A 27,566-nucleotide genomic window follows, 5' to 3' on the forward strand; every position below is an offset into this window, starting at 1 on the left:
CCACCTGTTTTGTTAGAAACTGTTGTTTGCCAGATGTGAAGGCTGGTATTAGACAGATGTGATATTAAAGCTTGTAATTACATACCAAAATCCCCCATTGCCTGAGGTGTAAAGTGATAGACCAATTCATTTTCTGACCAATTAATCACATGGGAAAAATTGGCACTGGCTGATGTCTGTGCTCACAAGACAACACGAGAAAAGATCACTACACTGACATTTTTCCCCCACAATTTTCAAGGAGATGCTACCATCTCCTGAGAAATGCTGTCAAGTACACAAAAACTCTTTCAGTTTCATGTTTTTTTGGACCTTTTAGTTGATGCACATTTTCAAATTTAAAATAAGTGCACTGCAGCCAGAGTGCACAGTTGCTTAAGTAAAGAGACAATGCAGAAAATTACACTGCTCTGCAATTTTGCATCTCATTAGTTATCATTCAATTATTGCATTTTGTACATTCTGTACCTGGCTCTCAAAATATCTATATCAAGTCCACATAAGTCAACAACTAATAGACACAGATTTATTTCTTTTGTTGCTGGTATTGACACTGGCATTTAAGAATGTCAATGTCAACACTTTTGTCAAAATATTACTGGATGATAAATTAAAAATACAACACAGAGTAAATAACTTTGACCACTTGGGGATCAGAATTAATTTGCAGTAATTCTTGCAGCTGTGTTTAGATACATCTTCATGTGAACTTAAAAACTACTTTATCCGATTGGAAAGTGTAGAAGTGGAAAGTGCTGCAGTTAACATTAAGAACTTGTAACGATAGTTTAAGTCAACCACAAGAGAGGCTTGCGGAAAATTTATTTGAATGCGAGAACTGGCAGAAGACTATAGAAATATATATTTTCTGCTTATAAAACATGAAAACATACAGTTGGCCTATATATCCTCTACGTATCATCTCAGAATATTAAACACTAAGAATACAGCAAAAGACATACAAATCTTTTTCCATGAAACAGAAAATCAGCTTAACAGTACACAATAAAGGTAGTCTGGATGTTTTTAATACATGGTTAACTGTACACAAGGAAAAAAACAAACACCATAATTAGACATTTTGAAATTATATCCCTTTTCATTAAGAAATGACGTTAATACCAGAATCATTTTTCCATAATGATGCATCATTTATACCATTTATATTAGATCACACAAAGAAATAAAAAAATTAAAAAGTTATTAGCATTGGACTGAGTCCAACGCCCCACTGAGTCCACGGCGAGGGCTCAGTGGGGCGTTGGCGAACTGGGAGGTACCAAATAAGACAGTTTTTGATCATAATACTTAAAACATAAAAATACTATATTAATTATTACACAGGTAGAAGTACAGAGGCTTAGCAGTCTTGAATAGTTCAGGTACAGAACATACACAAAAAAATCTACCACTTCTTATTTTTCTTCATAACAAGATGCAACATCAAATTTCAAATCACACATTCACAATCTTTGAACATTTTCAGTATGAAAACAGAACAGAAAAAGAGGGACAATTTTCCTGCAACACCGATCACAGGAAAAAAAATATTTTTTTTATATAAGTATATATATATGAAACATATATATTTTAAATTAACAGTCAAATATATGAGCATATATACATAGTTTTACAAGGTAGCAAAGGCAAAAAAGCTATTTGCAACATCCCCCTAAATCCTATATCATATCAGATAAATTATCCATGACATTTCCATTTGAAAAAAAAACATCTTAAAACTACAAGTTAAAAGTGTCAAAATATTAGAGAACCCATCTTTGTTTCAAAAGTGAAATAAGATATTGCACCTTTTTTTAAACCAGAGTACAATAAAATGACAATGAAAAACAGCATACAATGCACAACAGGAATTAAATTAGAACTACTGCCACTGGCTGACATTAATCCTTGTTTTTGTAACAAAAATACATTTCCTGTAACAAAACATCACAGTTTCATTTCACTGAATTATGTAAAAGGAAAACATTTTAACACACTTGTTTGTTTTTTTTAAACATCTTATGACATGTGACAAAAAGGTATTCAAGACTGCTAAGCACTTAATCATGGTTTCATTTCAACAAAACTAGAAAAAATAGATCATATTGCCTTTTGAAATGTTACAACTCTTGGGTTCATTTTGGCGGTACAATCTGAGTCAGACAGGAAAATATAGAAAAAACGAAACAGCTCTCTCAAGTCCAAAAAGGGATCCCAGATACTGTCTATCCAAAATAACAGTGTACACAAGCATTTAGTAACAAATAACTGTTCCTGATTTTTAGAAATATTACTTTATCATATAAGTCATTCTACAGCTAGTGTTTCTCACTAAGAAAAAAAGTTTTCAAGGCGTTGCAAATCTAGAACCCCCTCCGTTAAAAAAGGGTCGTTTTCTTCCGCAGTGATTCAAGTCTTTCACCTGGGGGTCTTCTCTTAATGATCCTGCAGAATAAAGAAAACAGTTTATTCAATATTTGTCACAAAATCAAAGCTGAAACCACTAAATGTGTGCTTTGAAAAGGAAAAGTCTGGCAATGTATTTTCTTACTGTCAACAAATCCCACAAGTAAATATTGCACCACACTTTTGCACCATGTGACATATTAACCCATTATGATGTTAATATGTACTGTATTACAGTATTTACGGTAGCAGGATGCATGGCAAGAGGCTAACTTTAGGCTTTTTTAAAAGACCATTATGAATGCAATTTAATTTTTAATTTATTTTATGTCCATACTGGCATCAGTAGTACGAAGGAAAATCCCAGAATTACTTTATTCACATTCAGTGTCGAGTCCAGAGTTCGCTTACCAGAGTTGCAGGAGTAAGCGCTGTTAGTGTAGACGGGGCTGGACTTTGGTGACTTTGCTCCAGATGTGAATCCAGAACGATACTGGGTGATGCAGGCGTTTGCTGGTGGCTTCTTTGTTTTTCAGACTCTAATGTCTTTGTACCCTAAGTTTCTTATTTGTGCGTTTTCTTGTCTGCTTTCCTCAAACTCGACCTTTCCAACGGGCTTCGAACCAGCACTAAATGTGCTGCTCTTAACCCAGATCATGTTCAACACATACTTGTATCATCAACAGATACAATTTCAACTTACTGCTTCTAGAAGTAGCTGTTGATGAGATGCAAGGTAAGCCCACACACCACACTGCAACACACTTCGTGTGCTCTGATAAATTCTGACCGGTGGTGCAGTTTGACTTTGTGCCTAATAGTTAAATGCTTTATACTAATAATAACAACACATTTATAAAACTAGACTGAAGTAAATGCAACTTTATTAAAAGTAACACTAACTTCACAATCTCATCAATTCTTAAAATGAATTTAAGACATATTAAGGCCTAAAACTCAAAAAATTGGATATTTAGGGCTGCCACAAACAATTATTTTTTTTATAAGAGATTCATCTTGTGATTATTTTCTTTCATCGATTTGTCTATAAAAATGACAGGATGGATACATGTTAAGATGTCCCCTTCAATTTCCTGGAGCCAATTGTCAATATATGTATATATTTATGAAAATAAAAATTAAGTGATTTAGTAGTTGCAGATTCATTGTTAGGTCCCGTTTTCAGCTCAGTTTGTTTGACAGCAGAACTAAGGAAAAACAAATGACCCGATTTTCATGAAACCTGAAGACGGTAACTTGGACCAAGGATGAACCAACTACATTTTGGATTGGATCTGATCCAAATGTTTTTGCTTTTTATAAGCATTTCATGGCTCACCTGTTTAGTTTCCTTTGCTCTTTGTTGTCGCACAAATACTAAAAACCGCTAAAACGTTTTGTTTAAGCACTCTTAGCATTAAAATACAACATTCACTGTAGAGCCTGTGTTGCTTCCACATTACAGTTTAAAGCTCATGAACACACTGAAGTAATAAACATTGTGCAATTTAATAATAATATTGATTACAGATTCAATCTGGTTCAAACTGAACCTTTTCAAAGATGTATTTTTGTGAGATGTTTTTTAAAGAGTTCCATCTTTAGTAAGAACCAATGGGCTTGCAGCTGAGAGCCAGAGTTACAGTATGGTATTCAGAAAGGATTTGTTGACAATAAGAAAAAATATCATCCTCTTACTCCAGCAAACAAAGCTGTGAAAACACAGTTGAGGCAGTTGGTGCTCACCTGAAGGCCCGGGGCTTGTGTCTGCTGTGAGCCCTGGTTGAAGTAGGCCATCGGCTGTCTGTAGAAGTCAACCCAGGCGCTGTAGTCAGGATTAGAGGTCTGCTGAGATGCAGGACCAGCTGTCTGGCCTGAAGAGGGAAAAACAACAACAGTAAGAAACAGAAGAGGTGGAATCAAGAAAATGATGTCTCTATGCAGGTTTGAGGTAAAACTTAAATCTGTTTATGTTCATAATAAAATATTTCCACAAGTACTCACCCCAGGCTTTGTTGTATTCAGGAGCAGTGCTCTGGGCTTGGTTTTGCTGACCTAAAAAAAAAACAAAAAACAGAAGAGTTTCAATTAGGTTTTTTTAAATTGTAAAAAATACAATATTATAGCTTTTCCCCCAAACAGTTTCAAGTTATGAACAGGATTTATGCTTATAATCTTTCCAACATGGTGGGTAGATGCACGATTTCATCAGGCTTGTGTGAAAAAACAACAAAGTGTAGATTAGAAGAAGAAGAATTAAATTTAAGCTTCAAGACTGAAGATAAAGTGGACGTTAAAACAAAATATCCTTTTCTCTTGCCTAGCTTTTTATAATACTGCTCCCAGTCCATCTGGCCCGTCTGGGATCCATTGTGACCTGAAACCAGACACAGATAACACCACCAGAGTTACTGAGTGTGGGATTTTCCCTTTTCACCTCCTGCTCTCATCTGTTTCCTAACGATTTCCATCGACAGAAATAATTTAAATCTGTCTGTGCAGGAAAGAGGTGGTTAGCCACAGGGTGCATGACCTCCTCCCAGCCCACTGAAGACTCTGAATACAGTGCAGTACTTTATATTTGTAATAGCTTCTTTTGTTATATGTTCTTATCTTATGTCCATCATATATGTAGTTTGCCATTCTTGAGCCTGTGTTGTATCAATAAACTTGACTGCAATTACAAAACTCAGAAATAAAACAGCCTGGCTGCAATTCTAAAGCAAAATTTATGGAGCAATGAAATTAAGAGATAAAAACTGCATCATTTTGTTCCCTAATTGAGTCAGGCATTGGACCCCAAATATATAGCTAGGACAGGATCCAATTAATTGATTTGTTGTGTTTTAAGCTACAACCAGCAGCTCTATAGCTCGGTCTATCGCCTGGTTGGTCCACAAAAGTGTTTCACCAGGAAGCTGAAATTGGAGGTAAAGTGTTTGTGCGGCTGTGAGTGTGTGTGCAGATATTGAAAATGCTTGCTCGTAAAAATTGAACTCTGGTGAGGTAGCTTCAGCAGCTAGATTAAATAATTCTACTTACTGTGGTCCTGCTGGCCTTGAGGTTGCCATATTTGAAAAGTCGTACCCCATCCTCCAGTCATGAACGTCTGACCCCCACTTCAGTAAAATAAAAAGACAACTCAATATAAGTAATAAACATGACAATCAGTTTCGTAGTGAAGACACTGTGTTAAACTTTTTCAGTATACGTTTGAGCAGTAAGACATGAAAAGGACATGAAAACGTGACACGTTGAGGAGAGAAGTAGAAGCTTACTGTTGAGGAGGAGTGGTTGGTCCTTGGTTGTAGGGATTCATACCGAAGCTGCTGTTGCCCCCCATTCCTGGGCCCTAGAGCAGAGAAAGGGAAGAGGAGGCGAGTGAGAGACCACACTTGTGTTTAAAAAAGAAGCCAACAGGCAAGGTCAAAGGGCAGTGCCGGCCGCTGATGCACTCCATTAAGTCCATTTGATGGATTCTTTATGTTTAACCTCTGGTGACATCCTGCCGGCCACCAGGACCACAGCAACCCAGCAGCTCTCCACATTGACATGTGCGCTCATGAATATCAGGGCAGACAATAGCACTCTGGGCCAGAGACCGACCACCTACCCCAATTCTCTCATCGATCAGCTGCCGGGCCTTTTCCAACTGCTGCGGGGTGCCTCGGATGGAGAAGATGCGCACGTTGGGGTCGGTGTTGGGCGGTGGGTTTCTCTGTAGCTCCACGTGGGCACGAGACTGCTCTTTGATGTTCTTGATGGTTTCTCCACCTGGGAAAGCAATGAGGAACATTTAACTAGGGCTACCAATTATTTTCATTGCAAGTTAATGTGACAATTATTTTCTAGGTCTAAGAAATGTCAGAAAGACAGAAAAATGGGCCAAAAGCCAAAGGTTAAGTCCTCACATATGACTGATCAGCTGCCTTTAAGAAATTTTATTATCACAAAAACGTCAAATCGTCAAATTAGAAAAGCAGGAACTGTTTAAAATGGCTACAATGATTTGAAGATAATGAAAATAGTTTCCACCTAATTTTCTGCCAAATCAACACATCATTTAAGTTGTAAATCATTTATACAATCTATGGATGCAGTGAGGAAATTTTCCCTCTGTTTAAACTCATGAAGACACCAGTGTTAGTGCTCAAAGACTTTTTACAAGAAGATATTCAGCAATTATGCTCAATTTCAGATCTTAAAGGTTATTACTTCAGACCCTTAGATATCAGGTTGTACCGCTTTGACATCCTCCGCAATAATCTTGTTGGTCGACTTTTGACTAAAAACATTATTTCTATTTTAAAAAAAAAGTTAAACAACAGTGGGGGCGTTAGGCATGTAATGAAATCTATGCATGTACCCTGCACATGAGCAGCTATCAAGTCTACAAGCTCTCTTTTTTTCATTATTTACACAGTTTCCTCTGTTACCATTTGTATGTAGAAAGCAGTGCAACCCACATGGATGCATTTGGTATCAGACTGTCTGAATATGTCCACTGTTGTCACTGTATGTAAACTACATTGTGACTGTCTGCCCCTCAGTGATAGCAAGCTTTTCACACTGCCTTTGAGTTTGGCTGTTCAGGACAAAAGCTGTAATTTCCCAGCTTGGGATAAATAAAGTATATCTATCTATAACACTGAAAATCAAGCAAACGTTGACACCTCACATTAGTCAAAATACCTTCATCAATGTCATTAAATGGAGTTTGAAGTTATATGGTTAATGCACAGTAAAACCAAGTTGACAAAGTCTGGAAACTGTGTGAATCCTTTTCATCTGTGCCATCCATCCCATAGATATGAATGTGGCATTAAGCCAGACTCCCCTCCACAGGAATCACGCTGACTCACTTGACTGAAGTGGTGTGATAATGCTACCTTATGAAGACTCTGGCTTGTGTCTCACCACTTATCTACCATTCTGTGGTAACATCCATGCAAATCAGGAAACAAAAGGAGACATCTCCTGCACACCTCCCCCTCCACTGCATCAGATGCCAGCTTCCCGACGTGTGGGGAGAGCAATTACACCAGCAGGGAGAAATGAAACATAGCTGGCAAGAGAAAAGGGCCAAAATTGAAGCGTATCCTCCTTCTGGGATATCGTTTGTCTCTTTTACCCTTTTCATTCTTGACTCGGTGTTGTCCTCTGTGATGAGAGGAGGGAGTGAACGGGGGGCATATAGACACCACCCCCCTCCACAATACCCATCCGAACGAAAAAGGCTGAGGGTGCTTCCCGGGGGGACACCGGGGCTGTCCCAACATCAATTACACATTTGTTCACTTGTGGCTGACACTCGGATGACCCTGGCTGACCTCCGAATGAAAACGCTCATCAAAAACCTCTCCTCCTCCCGTAGCCTATTCCTTGCTGCCAACAGACTGCACATGGGCCATTAACCCATTGTCAACCAAATGAAACTTCTGCCTTAATGAAGCCATTATGAGCTCTTCTAGTCAGACAGCAGAGAGCAATGAAGACCCTGACTATTCATTTCATGGACTGGGCTGTAGTGAGGGCAGATAATACGGGCCTTATTAATGAGACTGGTTTAGTGAGCAGGAGAAAAGGAGGGGATACAAAAGTGCAACTGGTGACGGCATTCACGGCAAAGTCAATGGACTGGTTAGCTGCTGGTGGGGAAAAACTCAAGGGAAAATAACATTAGCAGACCATGTGACATTTCTAATGCAACAGCAGCTTTACATCAAACTGAGTGGGCAGTGGGGTTAAAATCAATATCATTTTCATAAGAATTGGTTTATAATATTGATATATACCAGTAAGGGCAGGTTTAGTACCTTCCACCATCATATAATTAAGTTCACACTCAAGAATAAGCTTGGTTATCCTTAAAAGATTTTCTGGGAAAACTTCGACACACTTCATCCACACTAATACGTGTCCGTTTTAAATTGCACTTCTGTTATGTTAATGCCTATAGTGTGCACACAAGTCTGGTGTTTCTGAATCACTAAAAATGAGTCTTTTTGAAAACATTGTCAAATGTCCCCGTTTTTGTTTAATAATGACTGATATGATTGTTTGCTAAGAGCTGTTCTGCAGATAAATTCTGCATTTCACAAAGCTGATAGTCTTTTTTCTGCTATGTGAGGAGTTTATTTCAGTAATTTGCCATAATTCCCATATCCCATAGCTTACACAGACTCAAGCATGTCTAGTGTATGTGAATGATCATGTGATATGCATTTGCAGTCGTGTTAGTATGGACAGAGATTATTCTGAAATGGTGCTTTAACCCTCATGAGGACGGAGATTGTTTAGATTTTAAAACAAATTATATTGGTAATCCCATTATGTTTGTTTTTTGGTCTTGTATACTTCTCGCTGTGTAAATCAGATCTTCTTATAAACTGGCTCTGTCATGTACCCTGTAAAATAATCGTTAATCTACCTATCTATACGATATCTACCCACTTTTCCTTTAGAGGGGTGCGGGGCTTGGAGCAGCTGTCTTTGGTAGAGGCGTGGTACACCCTGGACAGGCTGCCAGTCAATCACAGGGCAGACATAGTTAAGGACAACCAGTCACACTCACATCTACACCTACGGCTAATTTAAAGCCGCCAATCCACCTAACCTGCATGTCTTTGGAGTGTGGGAGCACATGTATGGAGAAAACATGCAAACTCCCCAATTTGGGGTTCAGATTCTTGCCCAAGGACACTTCAACATATGGAGCTGGGGATCAAACCACCGACCCTGTGATGACTATGTCCTCTACTAGGGCTGTGTATTTGCAAGAAATTGGTAATACATGTATCATGATACAGGGCTTACGATGAAATATATTGCAATATATTTACTAATGATACTGTATTCAAGGAGATACAGTAGTGTTCAAAATATTTTTTTTGTTACATTGAACTGCTATTATATTGAACACTACTGTATATTGTGATTATTTTTTTATAAAATCTCAGTAAAAAAAAGTAGACTTTCATAAAATTCGAACAGTGGGATATACACTTGCAGTTAACTCTTTATCTGAAACCTTTTAAACTACCATTTGCATTAATTTGGGACTTGATTTTGCATCATCATTTAATTCAACAACAAAAGACAAAGAATACAATTTAATTGGTCCAGCTTCACATTGAAGAAATGAAAGACAGCTCATAGTGTTTTTTTTCACTGCGAAGACATGCAAAGAGAATAGAGAATTATCCTAAGGGATGGACAAGTAGAGATCTATCAAACTGAAGCATTTGAAAGTTTACCTAAGGGTTGGATTTTAGTCATAAAAAAAAAAAAAGCATTATGTGTCTAAGTTCATTCTTGACCTAAGAAGCAGTAGAGGTTGATAGATTTTAATGAAAGGTCTACTTTCTCTAGGGTTTTCCAGAGCTTTTACGAACAAGAACATTTTAACTTTCATCTGCAGCAAACTGCAGTGTGATGCATCTAAAAGTCTGGAAAACCTAGGACAGTTGAATTTTTTAAAGTTAAAATGCAAGCATAAAGTTGCTTGTTACGGCTCTTGCACTGAATTCACGTCTGTAATAAAGTCTGAGCAGGTTGGTGGGTGGCTTGATTCATCAAGCTGTGTGTCTGTGTGTAGGGGGTCAAAACAGAGGGGCAATGGGCTGCATATGGCATCGTAAAGATATTAATCACCGCACCCTTTAAGGGACGGCTGACAGCACCCAGACCCACCGCCATCTCCACCATATTGGTCCACTTCATATGCTAATGCACAGAGAGGGGGACGCAACGCCCAGGTTTATTTGTTTCCCTCGCCCCACTACATGCACAAAAGCCACTTGACATTTCTATTGCCATGTTTTTATCTTAGGTAAAGAGGCCCACTCCGATCCCGCCCACAACTGCACGCACGCACACACACACACACACACACACACACACCAAGGCGGCATGCATGCACACACACCACACACACACACACAAGCTCCTTCCAATGCAATGGTCAATGACTTTTAAATAGCTGGCAATAGAGTGGGCATGAATAGCCAATAAGCTAATTCCTCCTATTCATTCCCTCGCTGCACTCTATTGGGCTGAAAGACCCTCATTAGATGCCAGGCAGCCTTCCACATGATTGAGGGCTGTTATTATGCACCTTTAACAATTAATGTCACATTACACGCATTATCCCCGTCATTAAGCCCTTAGTGAAGCCAATGAATGCCACTTGTGCTGTATACATGAGCCCTGGAGGGAGAATAGGAGGGTGGTCACTTGCCCCCCTCTTCTCATCAGTTTCACGCAGCGGCAGAACACCAAACTGCTTTCAGTTATTAAAAGGAAAACGCAATCTGTTGGATATGCTCCTCTTAAGACCGTTCATATTGATGGACTGCGTATTATGTCTCTCAGACGACAGAAAAAAACATGATTAAACCAGACATGCTCACAAATCCCAGCAACTTTAACAAAAAAAGACTTAAGCTATAAAAAACAAAGCACGACAGAAACAGCTCACAGAGGTGAGATATAACATAAGGTGTTTCAATCCACTAATAGGAATTTAATGAAAACATGTTTCTTACCTTTGCCAATCACCAGTCCACACTTGTCAGCAGGTACTGCATATGTCACCTCCTGCAGTCCTCCAGAGCCTCCCATGTTACAGTCACTTCGCCCTCGACGTCCCATTACACCTCCAAACCCATCTCGCTCCTACAAGAAGGAACCAGGATTTAATTTCTTGACAGACATTTTGCTGAAAAAGGTTAGGCTCCCTATATTCTATATTTCTTCAAAATTTACAGATTTATAATATTCAATGGCATATTTAAACCTGGCACTTTCCAATGAGTATTTTAAAAAGTCAAATAACCAAATTTAAGCTTATAATACTTCTATTTAATCAAAATCACTTTATTCTACACGTTTCATTTAAAAATGTGCCCAAGAAAACTAACATTTTTATTAACCAGCTACTGTGAAATACATTCAATTGTGCAGTCCTCACGCAAAAAAGAAGCCATGAATAAGATTCAGTGAAACTTTGAACTGCAAACTCTTCAGATGAAGTAGAGAAGACAACAAGAGAGGTTGTGAGCAGAGGTTATAGAAGTGTTAATAGTTTCATATGTATAGCATGTGGGGCCCCAGTGACACCCCAGTTGTACCACTTGTAGGCACTCATTCACAAGTCAACCTGCATTTTGTTTTTCCCCCTTTTTGAAAAAATATTTTTTGGTGTTATACTGCAGAATAGATATTTTTGACTTCCCACTAGCTATAATTGTGCATTTTCCATTGAGTCGCAGAGCTTAAGTTGCAGTGAAAAATGAGGTGACAGTGAGTTAAATGTGACAGGAGCATAAAGCTGAAACGGCTTGGGGTTCAGAGGGTTAACTGGACAGATGTTAAACAGACGGGACAAAACAGAAGCACAAACCTGAGCAGTTTGAACCAGTTCATTGATGAGGTGGACCGCATGGTGGCAGTGGTCGGGCTGGCCCATCACCTGAGCAACTCGGTCAGGACTGACTCCATCATCTGGACGAGAAATAAAAAAGGGACACAAAATGTCTTTTACTTCCTATAAGATTGAATACATATTTACTTTTGAGTGCTTGAAATGCAAGTAAAGGGAGCAAAAGTCTGGTTATATTGTTGAACTTTGGTCACTTGCAGGGTAGGATTTCACTGCTCAAGTGAGTATTGTAGCAAAAAATGCTGAACTTTTGAATTTTAACACCAGAATAAATCTGTCCATGAATTCTGATAATTATGAATCTGCCTGGAGCCCAACCGCTCGACAACTTATCAGCCACCAACTACTCACATTCCCACCAAGACTGTCCAGATGAAAACTCAACCTTCAACTTTTTTTCTATTACCAAACCATCCACACATCATTTGTTTTTAGTGTACTGATGCCTGTTGTGGTGTTTCAGGAGTAACAGGTTGACCAGCTTTAGAGATTACACTTTTCTATGTTACCCGATTGCCAACATGAGGTTGTGTTTTATCATCTTCTTACCTTGTTTGAACTGGATCCTGACCCCAGCATCATTCTGAATCTTCTTGATCATCTCTCCGTTCCTGCCGATGATGATGCCGACCGCAAATCTGGGCACAACCACCTGGACGAAGCAAACGAGAAGAATTTATTAGAGATTACAAAAAATATCTTATGTGGATACATAAATAACATCACCTTAGCTGTTCAGTATTTGAAAAAAAAAAGGAGAAAAAGTCTTACATCCAGACTGCTTCCCCCCATTTTGGATCCAAAGTCTGCTCTGCCAACCCTGAAGTCTCCTTGGTCCTTGTCACGGATAAGCTTCACCACAAGTTCACGGGCTTGCTATAAAGATGCAAAAAGACGTAGCAGAATGATTAAAAAAAAACATTTAACAAAGGATGTAAAGCATAACAAAAGTCCTCCTCAAAAAAGGTTTTTCAATGTTTGACTGGGACACTGAAGAGGGCATAAAATGTGTAAAATTGAGTGTAAACTGGAAAGCTAGTGGCACACACTGAGCTCCTCTGAGACCGACCTGCACTTTGTGGGGATCCCCAGTGATTCTCAGGGGCTTGTCTGCTCCAGTGGGCATGGGGTCATCCTGAATCATTATCATCTGCACTCCCGTTCTCTCCTGCAGGGGTACAATCACACAGAAGCAGAAACGCACACCAAACAGTTACCTGGGGCCCAAAACACTATTCACTCTGAAGGGAGGAAATTCTGCCACATCTCAAGAACAGGTTTTATTTTTGATGCAATCTTGGCCAAATAGACCAGAAGGTAAATACCCACGGAGGATGTGAAATTATGTTAATCTTTAGTGTTTCCCCAAGGACTTCCAGCAGTGGTGCTGAACTGCCTCAGTTATATTTTGTGCTGCTTCAAGATATTTAGCATGTCCACTGACATGAGAAGGAAAAATTTGTACACCAACTGCACATGTCGAATTGCATCTAATAAAATGCTCTGGGACCTCTTGTGTCTCCTCTCTCTCCTGTTGTTCTACTCCGTAAGTAGTATTCAGAAAGAGGAAAGAGACGGTCTCTGCTTGATTAAATCAACCTACAGGAATGACATCAATTAACTCTTGCAGGGCATTTTCAAGACAATATACGAATCCTTGTTTTTGTCATTTACCTAAGCTTTACCATAACCAATGTCAGCCTTTATTTTTCCTTGCCAACCCGTTTACCAAGCTCGTCCAAAAATTTCAAAAGACATTTTATAGTGATCACATTTTGGAAAATAGTGTGCTGTGAAGGTCTTTCAACACTGGCCAAAAATTGCATTCAATTGAGTTGAAATATATTTTAAATTCTGCTAGATGAATAATAAAAATGCATTCAATTATTATTGAGAATTAATATAGAATGAACTTGGTGGAAATCATTGATTTCCCAAACATTAGTTCATTTATGTTGTCGCAAACTATATTAGCCGTCACATTACAAACAAGTTAGGTTTAGAAAAACATAGCCAAAGTTGCATTAATTATTAAACTAATAAACTAATATTTGACTGGCACTTCTACCTTGGGACAGCCCCACAAGCTCTCCATGACTTCAAAGAACTTTGTTGTAATAGGAGGTAGTGAAACTGGCAGAGGAGCCTTTTTCCACTAACTGCACTTTGAACGATAGATAACCAATAACAGACTACTTTAAGCACTCAGAGTCGGGTACAAGTTCATCAGAGATTTAATCAACAATTTAATTGCATAAGAGAATATCTTTACTCACCAGGATGCTGGATAAATGCATATAGGGGAAACGCAGATCTTAGTGTGTGTAGAAAGGAGCTCACAAGGGGTTTATACCAAGCCATATGTAGGCAGATCTAGGAATATTTTAAAGGTTTGGTGTCTTGTTTCTTATTAGAGCTGCATACAAAACATTCACACATTGTCTGCTGGGGAGATATTCAGCTCCTCAGCAGACAATTGTAGAGCTGTGTTTCATGCAGTCTGAATGTCCACAGTCTATATAATGATGGTGAGTCAAATGTTTACCAGCAAGAGCGACGGCACTAAAAGTACCGATGTCAAATGCACAATTTTACTGTAATTGCTGAACATTCAGTGCAGTCTATCAACAGACCTGCAGTTGTTTGATGGTCTCGCCTCCTTTGCCGATGACCAGGCCGACTTTGTTGGCGGGAATGAGGATCTGCTGGATCGAACTGTTGCCGTCCATGTCGCTGTGGAAGCCTGGACCATACCGACACTGCTCCACAATCTCACTCAGCAGCCTCTTGGCCTGACTGTGGGGGCGGAGCCAGAAATACATTTGTCACCACAGTTACAGACTCCACACAAAACAACGCTCCTGTGGCACATTTTTCTTTGTCCTAAGTGAAAGAGGTGTTCAGGTGATTCAGTGACTGATTAAGAGGAGATGTGAAAAGAGATTGGAGTTCATGCCCTCTATGTCGCAACAATAGGGCACACTTTCAGGAAATCTGTCAAAGTTGAGAGGTGAAACTCACTCAATGTTCTCTGGGCTCCCAGTCAGCGTGCAGGGCCTGTCCAGCATGCCTCCACTGTCTGCAACAGAATAAGCAAAACAATTAAACACATTTAGATACAAGAATAAGTAGTTAATGGTGTACATAACCGCATTCATGCAAGAAGTTAATGTGATTGATGTCATCTCTGCTGTCGGAGCAAAAATTAAAAATATATAGAAAGTTTATGTGAAAGGATTCAATTGTAAAAACAAAAGCATTGGGGGTGGCGGGGTGCAAAAGACAACAGTTGTGAAGAAAACAGTTCTTCTGTTTTCTTATTATGGAAACTGCTCATTGTAATATAGTGATCTAAGAATCAGGTAATAGGTACTAATTGGTTTTAACCCTGGAGGAAAACATACTGGTAGATCCCCATTAGTCATCAAGGAGGGTATAACTGATATTAACGACAAATCTTATTTGCAGTAAAAAGCTGACTCATGTGAACAAATATGTGTATTAAAAGGCGTGTCGACAGGTGTCTTTTATATATAATATCAAAAAAGGTAGCAAATTACTGCATCCTGTTCATTTATGTATTAGACATATGTGTCATATATATAAAACAACATTTTTCATCTTTAAAAGACTTTTTTCAACACATACAGAAAAGAAATATTGAACTGTTGCCAAATTTGCACGTGCTTGAGTAGACTGGCAAACAATTATAAGACGGTAGAGTATTGTCTCTTATCTAAAAACACTGTACAGGCCTGAATGCTTTGCCAAATGCTATGCCTAAAAAGAGCAGACGAAAATGCCTGTTCAAAGAGCACTCTATAGTGGAGTAATGGCGTCCTAGGCAGAGAATGAAGTCACAATCCCCCTGGATGTGTTGTAATCAGAGCTTATCTGTGATCTGTTTTGGTAGCCGAGTTGGCCGTGCTTGCATGTTAGTGCTTTTGAGTTCCGAATAATTTGTTTTGGTCCGAGGTTGCTGGTGCTCTACTGCGACCTCTAGTGGTTCTGACTGTTGTACATAGAACCTGTTAGTCCCTCTATTTATCATTTATAAGAAGTAAATGTTAAATCAAATTATTTACAACACTACAAAGTAGTTGTATACAGCTTCTGGCCTCTGAATCCACACATAAAAATCAAGCACAAACAGAAACAGGCTTAGTGTATTTAGTAGGAACTTACCGGAAGCAATCTGGATCTTACAACCTGATTCCAGCTGAATTCTCGATATCTGCTCTCCTCCTTTTCCAATGACTACAGAAGAGGGAGAAATAAAAGGCCAGTTATGAGCCTTTTTCAATTTAGACAGGGGCCTCAGAGCAGTGACCCAAAAACTGAGTAGAATGTCAATACTGATGATTACATGTCAAACATTAATACCGACTATAATGAACTGAAGGGCTACTTACTGAATCCAACCATCTTATCAGGCACTTTGAAGTCTTCTGTAGCAAGAGCCCTGGGGGAGATTAGGACATGATCAATAACTCAGGCTGACCAAAGACAATACAAATCAAGAAACATTTCAAACTAGACCACCTTTTTTCTAAATAAACTTCAGCTGAAATGATTTGTGGCCCAGTGTCCCAGAACTCAACTCGGCTTATTAAGATTGCTTCTTTGGTCTGACAAACCAAGAACTATTCAGTTTACCAGCAATGGAAACCAGCAAATATCAAATCAATCATTAATTTATTTATTGATGATAAAGTAATCTACTCATCATTTATGCCCTGGAAATGATTAGTTGTTTTACGGAAATATATTTTGATAATAGATTCATTGTCTACTTAATTTTACACATTTCTCTTACTTTTCTTATGCCAAACATTTCCTGGTTCCATCTTCTCACATGTAAAGATTTGTCCTTTACCATAGTAAAATGTATATGTTTGGGACTGTTGGTTCAACAAGGACTGAATATTATATACATATTTTTTCTTCTTAAAAATAAATTGATTTCAGAAATTATTTTCTCCTTTGTAGTTAGTTTTTGAGAAAGAAAATGAACAAAAGCAAACATAGCCACATAGCTGACTTTTGTAAAAATAAATAAAAGATGTAATCTAGAGCTCAGAGAAGTGGTGCTGTAACACCCGCCTTGAAGTGAAAAGTGAGGCTCATTTTTAAACAGTGCCCTAAACCATCAACTAAAATTATTTATAAAAATCAGAGTAAATTGTAGGAATACGAAAAAGTGCATTAAAATGAACAGAAACAGAAGCAGGAGTAGGCTCTGCTCACCTTTGATGTACCATTGCACCGAGGTGGTTCCCCACTGAGAGAGAAAAGCAAACCAATTAACAAGAGAAATATTATGGATCAAAATAAAAAATATTTTAAATATCTGTGAATGTGACGAAGCAGCAAAAATGAAAAGGAATGAGTCATGGCTGGAGGGGACGGGAGCAGATGGATATGGTCCTGCCAATCCATCGTGTTCGTGTCTGACCCACAGCGGGGGGCTTTCACCAGCATGGTAATCAGGCCTGTGAGTGTTTGAGTGAGTGTTTCAATCAGAGCAGCTCAGAAAAGAGAGATGCAGCAGCCGGGTCAGTGGCTGCTGGTCCTGAATTGAATTTTGACAGGTAGCACCAAGCAAGGGTCCTGCAGGGTCAGTGGAGGATGTGCTGCCATGGACGTGAACACCTGAGTTGATATCTAGCAACTTCAAATCAATTTTATGGTTGTTTGCACTGATTTCACTTCCTCTGGAAATGCACCGAGGTTAACGCTTGAGAATGGAACAGCTATGAATATAAAACAGGAGGTGTACCGAATTCATACAAGGCTGTAAGATAAAAGTGTGAATGCCTTGAGTCCATTTGGATACTTGTACATTCGATAACTAAATGCTAAGGGCTAACAGCACTTCACAGATACCATTTTGTCTATATTGTGGGACAACCTTGACGGAGAAAAATTGAGGACAAACTGTTGCAAACGACAGCGCTTCAAACAAAGCTAAACCAGGATGGCATATAATTTATCTATCCATGCATTCAGGGCTGAACTATCATACAAACAACTGTGACAAGATAAGGAGGACAGGACAAATGACTCATGTTTCCACTTCATGGATATGAAATGGATCAAATCTTTGTTATGTGTTCAAGGCACAGCGAGATAGAATGACACTTATTACACTGCACTACAGTGTCAGATACTTAATACTCCATACAAACACAAAATCATGACTCCCAATTCAGACTGCACTGTTTCTTCTATGTAGCTCCATCTCTTCAACACATTTGTAGCAGTTTATAATCCCTTCTCAAGGTAATATTTAGGCTTAAACAGGTGTTGGAGCGCCTTGATAACCGAGAAGTAACAGCTCATGCAACGTAACCGCAACATCTCCGGTTCAATTCCAACCTCGGGATCTTTGTTGCACGTCATACCAATCTCTCTCTCTACACTCTTGATCGCTAGTAGAAATGGGCGTTTGGAAGAAACCTGCCAATTCGGTTATCTATAACGTTAACGATCAATCGATCGATTAATCGCTATGTTTTTTATAGGTATTCCAGTATGTATAAAAACATGCATACATGGACAAAATAAAAGATATGTATACAGTACTATGCAAATTATTTTGAAAGGACGAAAAGAGACTTGATCCTGTCAACTCAAGTGAGATTAAACTGTAAAGAGAACGTCAAGGAGTTCAATGTTTTATGTTTTATCCCCCGAAGAGGCACGAGGTTAGGTTTCACAGTAATCTGTCATATTTAAGGGCATTATGTATTTAAATAAATTTTCGATAAAATTAAACCCAGCTTCATGCTAGCAAGGTATGATACAATGGGCTAGTTTTGCTCAAATTAATAATTAATAACACTTTCCTCCAACTCTCTTGTGAAATTCTTATAAAATTAGTCATTTCATTTAGTTTATAGGTAATCCTTATAGTTGCAGGTAGGAAGGTTTCATTTGCAACAAACCTTCAAACTCTTTCCTATCAGCACTAAGAAATGTTGCCACAATCCCAAATTTCTAATCCTTATAATTCAGGGTTCCTGCACCTTCCTAAAGTCAAATTCAACAACAATTAAGCGGCATTAACAACCATTTCAAGCACAGTGTGGTAAATTGCATATTTATATAACGTACATATACTCAGTGGTCACTTTATTAGGTACAAATCTACAATCTAGTATAATTTAGTACAACTGTTCTGCCATAAAGCTTATTTTTATGACGCCTTGAGCAGTCGTGAAATGAAAAGCAATTAGACTGTCTACAACTTGTTTCATTTCCTTATCTGAAAAGTCAACTCAGCCAGACAGAAATTTATTATGAAAGTAATGCAATTATAATTTGAAGCGGTTTTAAGTACTTGACTCACATTAAATTTCAAGTCTTTTCAAGGATTTCCAGCACCCACACGTTATGTTACTGTTATGTTATTATCACATTTATGTGCATCTCTCTAATTTATTGCCTTCAATCTGCTGTGTGGGAATTGATGTAAAGGTCAATAAATTATGAAACAAGCCTGATTTCACTTTCACTGGTCTGATTGTGGCTCTACAAACCTTTCAATTTGGCAATAACTTGATGTAATAACTTCCAAATCTGTAAAAAGAGTTGTAAACCTTTGTGCAGTTTTTTGGCATCTGATAATCCTCATGAAAACTCATGGATCTATTAATCAAACTGGATTGTAGTGCTGTCTCACCAGTACCCGAAGCAACACCAACAAAGCCCCTTGCAATGCTTTAATGCAGAGATAGTTTGAGTCAACTAATATCTAGAAATGTCAGCAGTCGTCCAAAACAGTATACTGTCTGTCAAGTGGTTGCTCAAAGAAGTTGCTCCTTCATAAAATATAGCACCAAATTACATTACTTAGCAGATCCCTTCATATCTCTATTCAGCTCACCCCCTAATTACTTACTGGGCCTCACAATGTGGCAGCATTGAGTTTAGGCCTGTGTGTAATATTCATATGAACCACTTCAAAATGCTTAAAATGAATAATGTTGTTGTATCCTCTAGTATGGTTGATCCCAGCATGGTTAGATGTGCAATATGTTTCTACAACTTTGCCCACGTGTGATTTCTTTACAGATTAAAATAGGTGTTGTATTGTGCTCAGGGGCTGTTCCTGAAGTAAGACGAAGAATGGGATTCTAAATGTGGCAGAGCCAGAAAAATAACCATGAAAATTGCTGAGATGGATGCATATGTACAGGTTGTATGTATAAACGAGGCTGGTTGAAGCAAAACCTGTCTTTGGAACACAGACGCACAGTTTGAACAGGTGGCAAACGGCCACTTTTGTACAGTGAGAGGATAAACATTGAGAGCTTTCATTATAATAGCAGGATCATGTTTTTCATGATGGTGTCCACATTCTATATATTTTCATGCAGGATAAAAGGTAAATCATCAGACAGAGTGGTACATCAGTACACTCTGCAGACATGCACTCATGGTGTGTGTGTGTGTGTGTGTGTGTGTATGTGTGTGAACACTGCAGACTTACCTCCATTGTCTAGTGAACGTTTCTGGCCTCCAAAGCCGTAGAGGGAGGGGTCAATGACCGGAGGGGAACTGTTCATGTTGGGCATCTGGTCCCCTCCCATCTTGGCTGCCATCTGGAGACAAATAACAGTAAGACAGATGGAATAAAAGGTGAAAAGTGGATATGTGATGATATTCTTTTTGAACATACATTTCCTTTTTAAGACAACCCCCGAATGAAAAGAGTGACATCTCTCTTTCTTAAAAGCATCAAGTTTGCTGTGATGTTGGGCCTTGACAAACTTATCTTTTTCAGAGTGTGTTATCTTTTTGACAGCAGCTGAAAACTGCACTTTGTACATTAGAACAGCAGCTTGGAGTTACAGTTCTTGTTGAGACTAGTGAGGCTTGTGCTTTCCTTGAAACATCCTTCATGTGCCAGCTCTCACTGACTAATATCACTTTTTTATGCCTTCACTGACAAATGACACAGATCATCACAGCACACATCCATTTCTCAACAGATTGGATTTGCCATTAGATAGGTTGCCAGCAAGTTAGCAGGAAAAAAATACTCCTTAATTGTTTTAAGAAGCAGTAGGGGGTTTGTAGGGATGCAAAGGTAGAAGAGAGAAAAGATAAGACATGGCTAAATCCCACATTTACCATCAGAACATAAAAATGACAACAATTTTAACACTAATTTTGTTCAGAGTGGCACTCAAGAGGTGGCAGTTGTAGTTTGTGTTCATTTTATATTTAACTTTAATATTTTAATTAACATTTAGCACTTAATAATATGGTGAACTATTGAATGTATTCTACCTGCAATGTCACAGATGGCTTCTTTTAAAGCAAACATGGTAAAATGTCCAGAGAACATCGCAACCATTTTCAGTATTTCCGTGAGAGCAAGAATATCTTTTCAAATAAAATAAAAATGTATTCTTGCTCCATTTTTCCGCATCGCCAACATATGTTGTTGCTGCAAAAAATGGAGCACCAAGTTCACATTTTGCGCAACTAACCCTTACCTATGCTGCTTCCTTTTTGATGCGGAAAACTCTGGCTATAGGCTCAACATACCTTACAGACCTCACATGTAAAAAATCTTTACCTACAATAAATTAAAAAAAAAAAAAAAAAAAAAAAAATATATATATATATATATATATATATATATATATATATATATATATATATATATATTTATTAATTATCTATTAACAATTCAGGATTAACACCCACCCTGTCATATTATGTAAGAACACCATATTATTAAACATTTAAATCAGTGTCTAGATTTGTGGATAAAAAATAAGCGATTAGGCCAGGAAATGATCACTTGTTTTTAAACATTTCTTGCCACCTCAGACCCACATTTCTCTACACGTTTCTCCTCTCGTGATGGAAAGTCTTGAACCCCTACATAGAACTTCAAGACGAGTGCACTTAATTTGCATTTACCGCTTAGCTAAAAAAAACAACAATCTATGTCTACTTCCAGATTCATCCACTTGCCAAACTGAAGTAGATGCTCGTGTTCTGCAGTGATGGACATTTAAATCTTCAGCTACGCTGTACGTGAGAGCCAACAGCATTTTCCACTTCCCGTTAATCTGCCACCTCTCCTTTCACACAAAAGTATAGCATTTCAGAAAATTACACAAAATTGACATCTGTGCCTGACTGGAATTTCTTTCACAATATGAAAATATAGTGACGGCAATTAGAGTCTGCCATCACCTTCAGGGATGATTATCTACTTCAGAGCCCACCAGTGGAAGTGAGAGGGGTGCGATGGAAATAAGGAGGAAGAAAAGGAAGCAGGTGTGTGGGGTTGCCATTTTCCATGACATTTCTTTAGTTACGCATGTCAAGCAGCCTGAAAAGCATTTTAGTAGTTAGTAGTTTAGTAGTTTTGAAGTCAAGAAAATGCTAAAACTTTGAATAAAATTAGTGTTTCTCAAAGTTATGTTTCACTACAGCTTGGCTGAGAAGTCTCTCAAAAAACATTTTTGTTGCCAGCTTTGTGTTTTAATATATACATGGTAAAAGAAAAGCTTTTGATAAAAGATATTACAAGTCTACTAAGTCACAGGCAGGAATCTGCATGGCATTTCATTTTAGTACTTTCTGTTGCCTACAACTTTCAGTATGATTAATAATTTGCAAGCTGCAATAGGTGACCAATTGTTGCTGGATGTAATTTGGTAACAGGTATGTGTTCATTGATTATTTTATAATGGCTGTGAATGCAGCTTAGCCAATCATAATCAAGAACTGAAACTTTATCAGCATCACAGCAGAGCAGCTCGAGAAAGACTGGTGAACATGAAGTATTTATGAGGCAGGATAAAAATCACTGTCTTACTTGTTGCCTTGTTGGGCAACAACAATGAACAGAGACTCAGCAGACTAGCTGGATTTTCTCTGCCCCACTCCTTACCAAATATCGGCTGTGACTCGCAGGGTTGTTATTTGCTAACTGAAAAGGAGAATGAAAAATATTCAGCCGTATTTCTATACTTCAGGTGTTTCAATGCGACGTGACTACCTTAATGTTTTTGTGGTCACATGTTATTTTTGAAATGCTTGGTGTGGACATAGACATTGTCTTAATGTAATGAATTATGGTTGTTTTGGGTCACTCACACATCCAATTTTTTTTGTATAAAATACTCCTAGTATTAACAAATTACATCTTGCCAGTTTAGTGGATGAAGCGCCTTAACTAACTATAACTTTCTTTCTCTGATGCAGATCTACCACATGTACTACTGAATCAAAAGAAGCATTTGTGTGCACATAAACATTTGCCATGCCATAGAGGCATCATGCAGCAGTCAGGTCAAATGCAGTCACGCAGTCTGGTGGATTTTGTGGACAACTGTTTGTAACAAACTGTGGCCACACTGTTGCCACTATGGACTACTTGAAGGAAATATTTGATAAAAATAAAAATAAAAAAGACCTTTAACAGTAACTGCAGTAAGTTTTAATAATTATATATGTACTTATGCCCAATTTGTTTGAAAATAAGACGAATGAAATGATGTGACATGTGGTCACATGGTAACGAAAGTATGTATAGTTTATATTTAGGGTCCAAGAACACCTCGTCCATAGGGCACTGTGCACAACTGTTTCTACAGTGATCTAAACTACTCACGACATTCACAACACTCAATGTGGTCTTTACATTCTACAATAATTGTTTTGTATGTTTTTATTGGGTTATAGAGGGTTAATAATTAATGGTTAGGTTTTGGATCAAGATGGGTACATTTAGTGGTAATTTGAAAATAAAAAAATAACAGACCAAAAGCTACAAGCAGAAGAGGCCAGAAAGCAATAATTAGAAAATGGGAGGCCTACTGCAGAGGTTAACATCTGGTGATTTGGGCTAAAGAGTTAATGGACCTTTAAACAATAGTGTGCTTTTCTGTTGCTTGCTCTGATAATTGTTTAATAAAAAAGGAAAAACAGAGCAGTTAACATTAAAAGCACCGCAGAGCAGTTCCAGCTCGAACAGCTTAAAGATTTAAATGTCAGTCGAGTAGGGAGAAGCGAGCGACTGCTAAACCTTCATCTGTGGGAACACACACATCAGGGTAAAGAAACATCAGGACAGGGCTCCACTTCCCATCTCTCAGACTGCCACATTGAGGTCATATAATAAAAAGCAAAACAAGGAGGCTTCCCTTTTCTATGCAGCACACAGAGGTACTTGCATGTCAAAATCCACATCAGCTACAGACATAAATGGCTTTTTTAATAAGGGTAAACATGTGATTAATTCTGATGTTTATCTCTGATAATTAACGTCAGTATTTATGGCCTTCTGCACTTTAGAGATGCAAGAATGAGGTAGATGCCCACAATTAAATCCCCTTTCACCTACTTGTTGTATCTGCTGAGACATGAAAAGATCCTCCTGTGGTGGCTGCTTTATGCTTCTGTGATCTGTGATCTTGTGAACCCAGTGTGGGCAAACATGTGAGAAAGTAAAGAAAGGATGGTTTATGGAGGTCTTTCAAAGCATCATGACAGACAGTGACTATATTTACATGCCCGAAATATTCTGGGTTTTGCCCTTATTCCTACGAATCTGACTACATGGCTGATGAAAATGAATATTCCCCTAAATGCAACACAATTTTTTAAGCAAAATACCATACTTTTAAACTATTTACTACAAGAAGCGGACTCATTCATGGATGAGTTGTATGGACATAGCTTTTTCTTTAGACTGCCTTCTTGAGAAATTCGATGTTCCGATTTCCGCGCATTTCCAAAAGCCTGTTAATATCCAAGTTTTTCATAATCGCAGGTGTGTTTGTCCTTATAACCAGAGATGCAGGGTTTTCTTTTTGGCCTACATCTGCTGCCCGGCATTGTAAACTAGTGTTCAATTTAAAAAGAGCCTGAATACATATTGTTACTGAATATTTGCAAAGGTTTCAGTACTCATTTCCTGCAGGATTGATACACAGGTACCAGCTGCGATTTCTGCTCTCTTCTTTCAGACAGCAAGTTGACACATCACACACTGCCCATGTAGCCCCACCTCCTCTCACTCACTGCAAGTATTGCCTTCTTGTCACTGGTCTACTTCACTTTTAATATAATATTTTATAGGCTTTGATAGGGTGTGAGCTCATTAAAAATTACACACTATGCCCAATTTTCCACTATAGTACATAAAATGGTATTGAATATGGATATTTTCAAAGTTTTGAATCAAAGCTTTAAGTTTAAGTATCATGACAACACAAATGCAAAATACCAGCGAGCTGGTTTGTGTACAACAACCATGGCAAGGCATAGAGCTGACTGTATATGGGCAAGAGGCCATTTGACACCAACTGCAGTAAAAGTGTCAATTGAGATACATGTTCTGAATGTGCCGTATACAAGTTCAAAAATGCTCTTAATAATATTTGCTTGTCCCACGTCTTATTTGGAACATTCTAACAGAATATGCCATTTAATTTTACTTGTCATATTTGGAATAATTGTAGAATGTTTGTGCATGTAACTAGTCTGTGATGGACAGTGATTCACATGATTTGTTTGTATCTGGGTATACTCAAATTTGACAAATGTACCTATGTTTTCTAAATTGACTTATAGTGTAATAACTGTAATCTGATATGCAAGATATTTGTTACAATATGAATTAAAGGGATTTAAACTTGACGTGCTATTGTTTATATCTAGGTTGGAATCAGGAGAAAGCTCAAATGGCAGGTATGACTAAAGTCCAATTTGCACACTATTAACAGCACTCAGTGGAAGGCTATACTATTAAGTCACAGCTCTACTTTTGACCAACTTAATGGTAGCTTAACTACACTGACCCTCTCTGCTACAGTTGCTATCTGAAATTAAGCAATATCAGGTAAATAGGGGAGCAGTGAAATGCAATTTTAATGATTTTTTAAAAAGTATTTTTCGGGCAGCAGTGGAAAAATCCAAGTGTGCTCAACAGGAGGAGTGAAGGGGGGCTTATTTGAACAGATGACGTTACATTATATGGCCTTACTCCAACGTTAGGACACATAGTACCACACACGCTAGCTAGCTAGCATCAGCTCTACTAGCTAGCTTGCTCATTTTTAATACTGTACACTAAAATACGCTACAAGTTGTATATACACGGATATTATTTAGGTGAAGAGGAGAAATGCGGGAGTGGAACCGCTTGTATCGCATGTGATCACTGATTAAGCTCCCTGTGTCTCTTTAACTGGGGCAACAGCCGGTTATGTACCAACTAACCAGCTAACTCAGGACTTCAAAACTAGCAAGCTAACTTTTTGACAGCGTGTCAGGCGGTTCGGTTTGTTCGGGCTTCATGTCCAAACTAAATATTAGCTTCAGTCGCGTTGCGGGTTAAAGCTGCACGGTGTCAAACTTGTGGTAGCGAGTTAGCAAGCTAAGCTAACTGCAACTTCTGTGGCTTGACAACAGGTTGCAGTGTGTCGGCTTAACTTACTAAAGTTGCACAAACTTGGACACCATTGAGAGGCCTTCGTGTTTGGCGTCAGACATGGCTTGTGTGGTCGTTTTGACAGCTTTGACACGGTTACTTAACGCGTCTTGTGCCCCGTGTAAACTCTAATCTGTCCTCTCGGCTACTTAACGTTAGCCTGCTAGCTTGCTGGGTGCATGAGGAGTGTTTAGTAGTGAGGGGGTCCGGGGTGCCCCGACCAAAGTCCTGCCCTGCTCCACACGCAAATACGCTGTTCGTGGTCCCAAAACGCTACACGTGTGTTGGCCGGAGAGCGTTTTACCTGTCGGACCCGGCGTATCGTGTCTGCGAAGTCATCTTTCGTTCCGGGCTGAGCCACCGAGGCCTGTCCCTGAACCAGCTCCGCCATCATCATCATCCGCCTCGGCAGCTGAGAGCCACACTTAAAAAAAAAAAAAAAAGAGCAGCACACGTGCCAAAGCTCCGCGAGCCAGAGGATCTCGCGAGTTGATCATGACCACATATAGCATGTCGGCAAGAAAACACCTTTACCATCAGGAAAGAGGGTATTCTGTTTCCGTAACATATAACACACACAACATATTTATATGTACGTATATATGTGTGTGTTTATTTATTCATATATAGATACATACGTATATAAAAATACATATACATACTACTTTAATAATAATATCGTCACCCTGTTAAAATAATCGCCTAACTCATTTTTTTCAAGTTTTGCAGGAAACCAAAAGTGTAACATATGACATTTATTTATCATTTCACTCAAAAAAGGATGTAACAAAGGATGGCTATTGGCATAGTAATAACATTGTGTGTAAATTATGTAACTTAAGAGAAATGACTTAGACAATTTTTTGAACATGCCTTTGTGACTTAAGCAAGATATGGTAACACTTTATTTTGAAGGTGTCTGCATAAGAGTCATTCAAGCCTGTCAGAAACATGACATGACAAGTATCATGAGCATTAATGTTACTTCAAAGTGTCATTAATGTTCATAACACATCCCATGTCATGTTTATGACACGATCATGTCACTCTTATGTAGACACCTTCAAAATAAAGTGATACCATATCTTGCTTAAGTCACAAAGGCATGTTCAAAAAATTGCCTAAGTCACATTTTATTTTGACTTAGGCATAATATATCCGCTTAAGTCAGACATTTGACACAGTCCATTATCTTAAAGGGGTAAAATCACATGATCTGATCAACTGAGGATGTAGGCGATTTTACCATAG

The 27,566-nt window shown here is 38.4% G+C and overlaps 1 protein-coding gene across 7 annotated transcripts; it reads right to left on the minus strand.

Annotated features, from left to right (window-relative positions):
• Window positions 1-1,012: 1,012 nt before the first annotated feature.
• On the minus strand, window positions 1,013-26,748 carry fubp3 (far upstream element (FUSE) binding protein 3). 7 transcript variants are annotated; one of them, XM_059357874.1, is made up of 20 exons: window positions 26,620-26,747; window positions 24,225-24,293; window positions 20,343-20,454; window positions 17,096-17,129; window positions 16,261-16,310; window positions 16,034-16,105; window positions 14,870-14,927; window positions 14,482-14,644; window positions 12,918-13,016; window positions 12,620-12,724; window positions 12,398-12,500; window positions 11,810-11,910; window positions 10,953-11,082; window positions 6,020-6,180; window positions 5,685-5,758; window positions 5,449-5,525; window positions 4,727-4,783; window positions 4,411-4,461; window positions 4,153-4,280; window positions 1,013-2,445 (listed from the first exon to the last, which is right to left on the minus strand). In XM_059357874.1, the coding sequence occupies exons 1-20, from the start codon at window positions 26,713-26,715 to the stop codon at window positions 2,437-2,439; spliced, it is 1,749 nt and encodes a 582-aa protein (XP_059213857.1). In that variant the 5' UTR covers window positions 26,716-26,747; the 3' UTR covers window positions 1,013-2,436. The 7 variants fall into 7 exon arrangements, with proteins under 7 accessions (XP_059213857.1, XP_059213856.1, XP_059213861.1 ...); XM_059357873.1 differs by having other exon boundaries at window positions 5,449-5,528; XM_059357878.1 differs by lacking the exon at window positions 24,225-24,293 and having other exon boundaries at window positions 26,620-26,748.
• Window positions 26,749-27,566: the final 818 nt, after the last annotated feature.

This window comes from Centropristis striata, chromosome 19 (genome assembly GCF_030273125.1).
Source record: "Centropristis striata isolate RG_2023a ecotype Rhode Island chromosome 19, C.striata_1.0, whole genome shotgun sequence".
In the NCBI taxonomy this organism is placed as follows: domain Eukaryota; kingdom Metazoa; phylum Chordata; class Actinopteri; order Perciformes; family Serranidae; genus Centropristis; species Centropristis striata.

Excerpts from the sequence above, each read along its gene's own strand:
- fubp3 (XM_059357873.1), bottom strand. The coding sequence starts at position 26,715 with ATGATGATGATGGCGGAGCTGGTTCAGGGACAGGCCTCGGTGGCTCAG. Across the intron at positions 13,017-14,481 it reads AGACCATCAAACAACTGCAG|GAGAGAACGGGAGTGCAGAT; the intron begins GTCTGTTGATAG and ends GTACCCCTGCAG. Across the intron at positions 5,529-5,684 it reads CCAACCACTCCTCCTCAACA|AAGTGGGGGTCAGACGTTCA; the intron begins GTAAGCTTCTAC and ends TTTATTTTACTG.